Source organism: Centropristis striata, chromosome 10, assembly GCF_030273125.1.
Source record: "Centropristis striata isolate RG_2023a ecotype Rhode Island chromosome 10, C.striata_1.0, whole genome shotgun sequence".
Taxonomy (NCBI): domain Eukaryota; kingdom Metazoa; phylum Chordata; class Actinopteri; order Perciformes; family Serranidae; genus Centropristis; species Centropristis striata.
Window position 1 is genome coordinate 9,075,599 of NC_081526.1, and position 10,525 is coordinate 9,086,123.

At 38.4% G+C, this 10,525-nt stretch overlaps 2 protein-coding genes across 2 annotated transcripts; both read left to right on the forward strand.

Moving 5' to 3' along the window:
• The first annotated feature begins 1,140 nt into the window (after positions 1–1,140).
• On the forward strand, positions 1,141–2,975 carry LOC131979283 (retinol dehydrogenase 7-like). Its single transcript, XM_059343228.1, has 4 exons — positions 1,141–1,459; positions 2,117–2,375; positions 2,468–2,631; positions 2,773–2,975. Exons 1-4 carry the CDS (start codon positions 1,147–1,149, stop codon positions 2,973–2,975), a joined length of 939 nt encoding a protein of 312 aa, XP_059199211.1. The 5' UTR covers positions 1,141–1,146.
• Positions 2,976–4,955: 1,980 nt separating this feature from the next.
• On the forward strand, positions 4,956–9,791 carry LOC131979117 (retinol dehydrogenase 7-like). Its single transcript, XM_059343032.1, has 5 exons — positions 4,956–5,110; positions 6,466–6,783; positions 8,579–8,837; positions 8,931–9,094; positions 9,235–9,791. The coding sequence occupies exons 1-5, from the start codon at positions 5,071–5,073 to the stop codon at positions 9,456–9,458; spliced, it is 1,005 nt and encodes a 334-aa protein (XP_059199015.1). The 5' UTR covers positions 4,956–5,070; the 3' UTR covers positions 9,459–9,791.
• The last annotated feature ends 734 nt before the right edge of the window (positions 9,792–10,525 follow it).

Genomic DNA, 10,525 nt, shown 5'->3' on the forward strand with positions numbered 1-10,525 from the left:
CATCACTAAATAATAAAATACATGCAGCAAATTGTTCGTTTTGTGAGCTATCACAATGAGTCCTCGCACAAAAACTTGGCTCCTTGTTTAATTATTGTTTAAGCATCAGCCTAAAGGTATTTATTTTTATCCAACCTCGGAACAGGTTTAGTCACATTTTATTCTTGATAATGATAATTACTCTTGACTGCAGAAGCACTAGTTGTCATAACAAACTAATAACTTCCAGGATATGATCTTTATCAACTGGAGTTACTTAAAAAGAAAAATGTGAAATCTTAGTCTAATCTAAGTAACATCACAATAATGTTAGTAAGCTCAGTCCTAAATAAAAATAGAGTGATGTCATATATTTAGATTTTTGGGGGGCTCTGTTTTTAAGTAAAGAGAACAGCAAGGAGACCCAGTTAAAATTTATGAATAAATAAATGTATACATAAATAGGTAATAAATAATTGATGATTCATGTATGATTAACTAAATGAAAGTTGATAGAACTGATAAATATAATTATTCAATTAAATAAATTATAATTAAATAGGACATACATTTATATCATGAATTCATTTTTACTGTAAAATAGTCAACTTTTGATATCAGAAAATCCATTCCTTTTTTGGTGTTGAGAGGGGGCATTTTGTGCCGTCTTCTCCTCTTCTTTTTGTTTCTTTTGTTTTTCAACACAAACCACTGCACACATTAGAGCAGCTGGAGCCAAAAGCTGCTTCTCCTCCAATTAGTAAGTTTTTACTAAGAGCATGATGGAAAAAAATTGCATGGTAGGAAAAAATGCTAAAATAATCTAGTTGTAGTCTTGTAAATAGTTACCCTGCAAGATTCAGTCTGTCTAAAATCTCAATCTGAGACTAGGCTGGGACTAAAACTTTAAGTCTTTTCAAGGTCTTCTGATGTATAGGTAGCATTTGCAAACTCTGTCTGCTGAAAGAGATTTTGTTTTGCATCCAAAAGCTCCAAAAAAGCAACTAAACCAACACTATCCCAGATTAGCTTTTTCGGAACATTCATTTCAGTTGAAGCCAGTATAGCATTATACATCTCTACCATGTTAATGTGAGTTGTTTCCTTTTTAAAGGGGCAGTTAGGAAACTATTTATTTCCAACCATTATTTCTTTGCCTCAGAGATAATGTACCTGTATATCCTGGCACTGGTGCCCCTATGGTGCGTCTATCGCTGGTACAAGGAAAGGAAAAGAGTGCCCAACAAGGAGGATAAATATGTCTACATCACTGGCTGTGACTCTGGGTTTGGTAATCTCCTCGCGAGACACCTGGACACAAATGGCTTCAGAGTGATTGCAGGTTGTTACACTGAGAAAGGTGAAGATGAGCTGAAGAAGGCCGCCTCCGACAGACTGGTGACCTTTCACCTGGACGTCACCGACTCTGAGAGTGTCAGCAAAACAGCAGCTTCCATCAAGACTCTGGTTGGACAGAAGGGTGAGTGGCTGTGAAGTGCTCATTTTATAGGGTCACATTCAGTCTGTGTCACTTGACCGATGGGTCGCGCTGTAGCAACATCAGCTAACTGCAGAGGAATGAAACTCTGTCTGTGTATGTATGACTTACCACTTGGGTGCATTGCCCAGGACCAAGTGGGATGCAGTGCAGAGTGAAATATAAATTTAATTTTCCCAGTGTCAAAGTGTAGCTGAGTAAAAAAAAAAGTAATTTAATTTTGTTTATTTGTTTTCCCTAAACAAAACTTCCCCAAAAAAGAATTATTTTCTGCCTGTAAAAAGTTCCTATGGTGCTTATCAATGCATGCCTTTTGTTCCTCTGGGGAGTTGTTTTGGCGTTGCACCACCTAGCGTCAAAGAGCTGTGTGTGCTCTTAGTGGAGGGTGGAGAGTGGCTCCTGTGTGTAAAGCCTGTGTTTTTCTGTTTTCCTGTGAAGAATAAACCCTAAAAATACTCAACTACGTCTCACTTATTCCTACACAACACAACACAGTGTGAGAGCAGAAAGCTGTCTGCTACAAAAGCAATTCTGTAATGCAAGTAAATTAACAGTGATTTCACATTATCGAGTTGTAAAGTGCCATGGGCGAAGGTATCAACACTTCCATGTCTTTATTATTATCTTGTGTTGTTCCAGGCCTGTGGGCTGTGGTGAACAATGCTGGAGTCAGTCATCCGTCTGCTCCCACCGACTGGCTCACCATAGACGACTACAAGGCCATGCTAGCTGTCAATCTGTGTGGTGTTATAGACGTAACACTGAGCGTCCTCCCTCTCATCAAGAAGGCCAAAGGCAGAGTGGTGAACGTAGCCAGTGTGTTTGGACGAGTCAGCCCGTTTGGTGGACCTTACTGTGTCTCCAAGTATGGAGTGGAGTCCTTCAACGACGGTCTGCGGTGAGAGAAGATGCAGACTTTTTATGACGTAAACTCATCGTTGTTCTCACGAGTGTCTTCCTGACGAACAGCAAACTTCCCCTGTGTTTCAGATTGAACATGATACCTTTTGGAGTCAAGGTTGCATGCATTGAGCCGGGCTTCTTCAAGACAAATGTGACTGATATGGTGATGATTAAAAAAAACGTGAGGAAGCTTTGGGACAGATTACCTCAGGATGTGAAGGACGACTATGGACCAGATTACTTGGAAGCATGTGAGTGACTCCACCTTTTGTTGATTGATAATAATAAACCTTGTTTGTGCTCGGCTCAATAAATGACAGAACAAGATTATCTACTGATTAGAAATTATAGGCCTGTATATAAACCACAATTGTGAAATGCTTCTCTTTCAGCTCTTGAATTATTGGAACACAATTTTGGTTTGTTGACTGACAGCAATCTGATGAAGGTGGTCGGCTGCATGGAGCACGCCATCTCTGCTGTGCATCCTCGTACTCGCTACTCCGCCGGATGGGACGCAAAGTTCTTCTGGTTGCCTGCATCGTACATGCCAACATTCATCTCAGACAGATTTTTCTGTCATATTATGCCCTAAGTAAAAGCAGAAGCATCTGTACTTTGGTTTCTGTTAAATCACATGTTTGAGAAAAAATTAACTCATAAACTTGTAAAATTGTAAATGTCAGTTTCCCCTTTAATATTAAATAAAGAGAGCAGTCTGTAACCTTTGGGTTGGGATGGGTTTTCAGAGTGGATTTAGGATAAAAGTGGAATGCAGTCATCAAAAGCAGAGTGTTAAACTTCATATAAATGGGTGTTAATTTGATCTGATGCACAGTAGGAGCCTCCAAACAGAATCTGGATATTAGAGGGGTGTTTTTTAGGATGTAAGTAGGCAATATACTGGAGGAGTGTTCATAGATTGTTGGGTTTAACCCTTTTAGAACTAGTATAGAACAAGTCCGCTAGAGCAGATATTTAAATTTTTACATGCTGTAGTGCCGTTTTTTGGAGCGTTTTTATAAGCTATACATCAATACAACCCTTACATCCCATGTTTTAATAATATATATGGACTTGTGTCCATACTGATGAAATAAATGGATAAAAAGGTGGGGGGAAAAAAAAAAAAAAAAATTTTACGCACATTTTTCTAAATACAGAAATATCATAGCTGCATCACTCAAAAATGGAAATGGAAAAAAGTTGCATAAAAATCTTTCAAACCACAGAACTGCATGTTGAGTGTGTTCATTATTTACTTTTTGAGATACACTATTTTTAATAAATTATAACCAAAACGAAAATATAATGCACATTGTAGACATTTGCAAAAACACAGCGTGTATACATCAAAATAACCTATTTAATAGTTCAATGAAATCTTTAAGTGTGTAGGGAGAGTGTGGGCTGTGTGTCTAAGTGTTCTTGTGAAAGAACAAGAGAATAGAGGTGATTTTAACATAAATATTGGTATCAACTTGTACAAAATGCTGCTGCACATCTTTTAATTGGCACAAGAAAGTATGAGCACATTTCACCTATTTTAGCTTCACTGCACTGTCTGCCCGTCCATTTTCTCTCAGGTGAGCTGACACAAAATGAGGGCAGTGGATATTTTCAACTTTATTCTCGTAATGAATTCAATATTTAACACTTTATTCTCGTAATGAATTCAATATTTACAACTTTAATCTCGTAAAAAAAAAAAAAATCCTAAATGTGGCCCTAATACTCATTAATATGTATTAATAGAGCATTAAGTAAACTTTATTATACATTTATTTATAATGCTGAAATAAAACACAAATAACTAAATTGTAAATCGTCACACTGTTAAAATAATCGTCTAAGTCATTTTATTGTCAAAATAGTTTTTTTGCCTAAACATCTCATGACGTCGGCCACCTATGGTAAAATCTCCTACATCCTCAGTTGATCAGATGATGTGGTTTTACCCCTTTAAGATAATGGCCTATGTCAAGTGTCTGATTTAAGCGGATTTATTATGACTTAAGCAAGATATGGTAAGACTTTATTTTTGAAGGTGTCTACATAAGAGTGACTTGAGCGTGTCATAAACATGACATGGGATGTGTCATCAACATTAATGACACTTTGAAGTAACATTAATGCTCATGATACTTGTCATGTCATGTTTCTGACAGGCTTGTGTCACTCTTATGTAGACACCTTCAAAATAAAGTCTTACCATATCTTGCTTAAGTCACAAAGGCATGTTCAAAAAATTTGCCTAAGTCATTTTTTTTCTCTTAAGTTACATAATTTACACACAATGTTATTACTATGCCAATAGCCATCCTTTGTTACATCCTTTTTGAGTGAAATGATCAATAAATGTAATATGTTACACTTTTGGTGAAGTTTTTTGTGTTTCCTGCAAAACTTGAAAAAATTAGTTAGGCGATTATTTTAACAGGGTGACGATATAGTTTCTATGCCTGCTCGGCTGGAAAGTCTCTAGCTGACAGTACCATGCAGTCTCCTGTAGATGGCGCTCTCTTCACATATTATATGAGGAGTAATACGGATTTTCCCGGAAGTTACCTGTTCAACAACTTCAAGTCAAGCAGGTAAAGCAACCAAAGAAAATCTGTGAAACTATCGCCACCTAGTCTGAGTTTCTGTCTGTGTGTGTCTGCTGAAGATCTACGTCCTGCTGCTCTACAATGCGGCACATTCATTCACTCCTCGCTGGAACAAACACACGTAGGCCAAAGTTTCTCATTCTGTTTTGTTTTTTTGCACTCTGAAAAAGATGTTAAACTAGTTAACGAAGAGTTATACTATCCAGCAATTCAAAGGGGGAAAATAATTGCGCCAGAAAATAGTTTTATAATCGATTGATCATGTGGTTTTTGTTTGTTTTGTTGTCTCCCTTTTTAAATGCAATATTACAATTTCATGTTCCAGCTGTTAAATAGTTTTGTTTTTTCACTGTTTTGAGACATTTCATTGATCACATGGATCTCTGATTATTTGAGAAAATAATCAGTCCTTCAGTAGGCGTATTTTATATTCAGTCCCAGTTGATCCGGTTAACCTTCTGGAGTCCATCTATTCATTGAAACTATAGGCTATTGAACATGTTTTATTTACAGTAATACCTGTATTTATATAACAGACAAGTTGAGAAAGCCAGTTAAAGTGCCATTTATGTTTCTAGAACATTTTTAAAATGTGAATTTTCTTTCTACAATGAAAACTATTACCATTTTCAATTTGCATGCAAATAGACTGTTTTATAGTTTTATTTATCTATGATTTTCTCTGCTGTTTTTGTGTGTATACCTAAATAGTAAAAAAAAAAAAAAAAAAAGTGATGTTAGGACAGATTGAAAGATGCATAGGAAGTTGACAAGTTTGAACCAAATCTCCTGGACTTCAGAGGTTTAACTTCCAAATCACAGTCACTGACTTGTAGTCTTGTTTTGTTTGTTTGTTTTTAAAATGATGGTGCTCAATAGAATCAAAGGAACATCACATTTAATAATCAGATTTTTTCTAATTGATTAATCATTTAAGATTCATGAAGTTTACTGGTTTTAGCTTCTCTAATGTGATTATTTTCTTTGTCTACTGTGACAATGCTATTCATATTTCGGTGGTTTTGGATTAAAAACAAGCTACTTGAAGATGCGACAGCCTAGATTTCTTACACTGAAAAATAAATATAAATTTTCTTAGAACTGTGAGGTAAAATTAAGAAAAGAGTGAAGCAGACAAATGACTCTTCGCACAAAAATGTGTCTCTGTGTTTAAAGACAGTCACACCTGAAGGCATTCTTATCCGCCCACCTGAAAAGAGACTTTTCGAGTTCTGCCACATGTCAGTTTCGTTGTTACAATTGAAACCTTTAGAGAAGCAACTAAATGGACATTTTCAAACAGTAAGCATTAATTATTTTTTCCCCTCAAAATTTTATTTTTTTAATTTAGAAGCAGAATAACATTTTACATTTAAACGGTGTGAATGTGTTTTTTGAGTTATTTTTTATTTAAACACAGTCTCTTCAATCTCCAAACAGTTGCTTACAATATAAATGGTTTCTTCTTTGTCTCAGAAATGTGGTACCTGTATATTCTCGGATTGCTGCCTGCCTGGTGCGTCTATCGCTGGTACAAGGAAAGGAAAACAGTGCCCAACAAGGAGGATAAATATGTCTACATCACTGGCTGTGACTCTGGGTTTGGTAACCTCCTGGCCAAACGCCTGGACACAAATGGCTTCAGAGTGATTGCAGGTTGTTACACTGAGAAAGGTGAAGATGAGCTGAAGAAGGCTGCCTCCGACAGACTGGTGACCTTTCACCTCGATGTAACCAACTCTGAGAGTGTCAGCAAAACAGCAGCTTCCATCAAGACTCTGGTTGGACAGAAGGGTGAGTAAAACACACACAGATGTCACTGTTAATCTCATTTGATTTCAGGCATATTAACAATTTTCATGTGTATGGTCGAAACCTTGTAGTGCCGAAAATGTATTTTTAAATGAACTTTATAACCTTAAAAGAATAGTTTTTTCAGAAATACACATTCACTTGAAAATGCTTTGCCATACTTACTATCTTCACCTTCCAGATTTTTAGTACCTGTTGTGCAATAAAGTTTAAATGGGTCAGGAGACCTGGGACGTTGGCACGCTTTTCACAAAATCTCAGTTCAGGTTTTGTGTTGGGGGTTTTTCAGAGGTTATAATGGGTGTGTATTGGACGGAATGTTCACAGCTAGAGGGCATGACATCGCAGCTAGAGTGGAGAAAGGCTGGGGAATTTTCAGATTTTTTTTTCTGGAAAAACCTTTAACTCTTCATGAATTATTTTAGGGCAGAATAAGAGACATTGTTGCTCTTTACATACGCCCTACTCTGGAATTAATCAGACTTACAGATTTGGCTCAGTAAGCCTGAATGTGACAGCAACTTCAACCAACTGTCCCATTGAGATGAAAGTTAACTGGGACCAGACATTCCTAAAAGAAATTAGAAAAAGACAGTTTTCTAACTTGTGATCTTACTCATATTTTTTTTTACTACAGACATGGAAGCTACATCAACGCGTTCAGCAGAGACTTTTCTTTTTGGTGATTCTAATATTTTGTTGTTAGGACTCACGGTTTGTGAAAAAACAAGAATAGTTTGAGAGGTGCAATCTCCATTTAATTACCTTTCTCATCTGTTAGATATTGTGAGCCCCTCCCCTCTCCACCCTCTAATGCTGCGCTAATCACCAGAGCAACCAGCAAAGGTAGGATGAGCCAGGCCTTCAAAATAAAAGCCTACAATGGTATCTCTGTAGCCCCTTTCATAGTGCGGTCCCGCAAATTTCCCGCTATGTTGCTGGAAAGATCTGTGCTGGCCTTTCGCCTTAGGCCGTTCATAGTGATCTCACGAAGGCGTGATATTGGTACCCTTTCATAGAGCAGTCTGGCATCGGGGAACGAGGTCAGAGGATAGTGGGAGGAGACAATAGTAACGTGCGACAGAGCAGCAGCAGTGCTGCGCAGTAGCACAGTGCTAGTATAATAAGCTACACAGTTAGCTCTGTAGCAGTACAGTATGTATGTGCTTCAGCAATACCTTACTTTACTTAGCGATCTCAGTTCGTATACAACAAGCACCCGACACTGTGCACAGTAAGCGATACCAGATTGTTTACGATCAGCGGTGGACGTGGTGTACAGTTAGCAGCGGCGGCCGCAGTTGTTGTGTAGCTGAACTGTGATTCGTTGACTATCGGACCAAGTGGGAGGCGTGTTAGACATCACGTGCGACGGCCTGTTCTTTGTGGTCCCGCTTCCAACAGTCCCACCAATTTTCTGCCTCCGTGACTACCTCCAGAGACGGAAAATTGTTGGGATCATTTGAACCCGACATCCCGCTTTGGGCGCGTTCATAGTGGAGGCGAAGCGTTACAGACCCGTAAATGTCCCAACATGAAACGGCACTATGAAAGGGGCTTGTTTTAACAGAAATCTTCTGATCGACCTCGTTTCATTGGTAGAATTAATTCCTGAGAGGTAACTGTGTCTCACAGGAAACCCAGGTGTATGAGTACAGGAAGTGAAGGATGTGGCAGTATTGTAAAACTCCAGCACACCGTCAAAAATGTCTGCCAAAACTTTCTAGTTTGCCATCACTTCCATGTCCTTATTATGATCTTGTCGTGTTGTTTCCAGGCCTGTGGGCTGTGGTGAACAACGCTGGAGTTGCTTATCCGTCTGCTCCCACCGACTGGCTCACCATAGGCGACTACAAGGCCATGCTAGCTGTCAATCTGTGTGGTGTTATAGACGTAACACTGAGCGTCCTCCCTCTCATCAAGAAGGCCAAAGGCAGAGTGGTGAACGTAGCCAGTGTGTTTGGACGAGTCACCCCGTTTGGTGGACCTTACTGCGTCTCCAAGTATGGAGTGGAGTCCTTCAACGACGGTCTGCGGTGAGAGAAGATGCAGACTTTTTTATTCTGTGCAAACACCGTTATTCTCACAAGTGTCGTCTTGACTAACAGTAAACCTCTTCTGTGCTTCAGTTTAAACATGATAACATTTGGAGTCAAGGTTGCATGCATTGAGCCGGGCTTCTTCAAAACAAATGTGACTGACACGGTGGTGGCGACAGATAGCCTGAGGAAGGTTTGGGCCAAATTACCTCAGGGTGTGAAGGACGACTATGGACCAGATTTCTTGGAAGATTGTGAGTGACTCCACCTTTGTTAATAAATAATAATAAAACGTATTTAATTGCTTACGCTTAACAAATCACAGAACCACAAGATTATATACTAATTAGAAATTATAGGCCTGTATATAAACCACAATTCTCTTCTCTTTTAGCTTGTAAGATGTTGGAAGACAGGTTTGGTTTGTTGACTGACACCAATCTGATGAAGGTGGTCGGCTGCATGGAGCACGCCATCTCTGCTGTTCATCCTCGTACTCGCTACTCCGCCGGATGGGACGCAAAGTTCTTCTGGTTGCCTTCAGCATACATTCCAACCTTCATCGCAGATAGACTTTACCTTTTGTCTATCCCCAAAATAAAAGTACCTCGAAAGTAGTTTTTGATAAATCAGTTGTTGGTATCAAAAATTTGGCCAATTTTTGAAGATCATTTTTGTGTCTTAAATATTTATTATTGTAAATGTTTGTACATGAAGGATCACACCATGACGCAAAGTAATTCTGGCAGTTGTCGGACATGCCAACCTGCATCACAGATAGACTTTTCTGTAGAAGAATCACGATGTAAAACTAAAACCATCTGTACTGTAGTTTCCGTTAAATCAATTGGCCAATTTGAAGTTCATTCATGTATGTTATATTTTCAGCACAATAAATGTTTGTACATTAAGAATCAGCATTGAATAAAGAAATGTTTTGTTCTTGATGGATTTTTGCTTTTCTGCGCCTGTTTAAACCTGCTCTTCAGATTCCTGTCACTGAGTTACACAGAACAGATATTCATGTCACTATTGGGCTGAGATATTGGTTCTCATTTATCAACAAACATATGACAGAAAGTGGGCGTACTGTGGCCTTACGGTCATTTAAATGCAAGGCTCAGCATTTATCAATTTGGACGTGAGTGGAGGGTACGATCAGATCTCTTACTTGATTCCTGTGGTCTATGTCTAGTACCCTCAGGTTGAATGCACTTATTGTAAGTCGCTTTGGACAAAAGCGTCTGCTAAATGACATGTAATGTAATGTAATCTCACGTCACGTCTGGTCTCAGCTCATATGCAAATTTGAGTCAGCATGAAGTCCACACGTCTGAGTCTAAGAATTGTTATTAGATTAGGTTATTAGATTCTATTGGTTGATGAGTGCTGATAAAACTGGTGAGTTTTTTAAAATGGTGACAAACTAAACTAGCATGTTTAGGCTTTATCCTTTATCATTAAAACATCATTAAAAATAAATTAACTTTAAACAGGCTACTACCCGAGGATATAAAATGTTGTTGTCTTATGTTATCCGGTAAACATTTAATGCACCACCGCTATTCACTCACCAGTGGTCAGTCAGTGTCTCCTCCACCACCAGTTCTGCCCAAATAGAAACACTCCTCTGACTGGGACAGAATTCTTACTAAATTTAAAGAAGTGAATATAAGTTTTCCTGT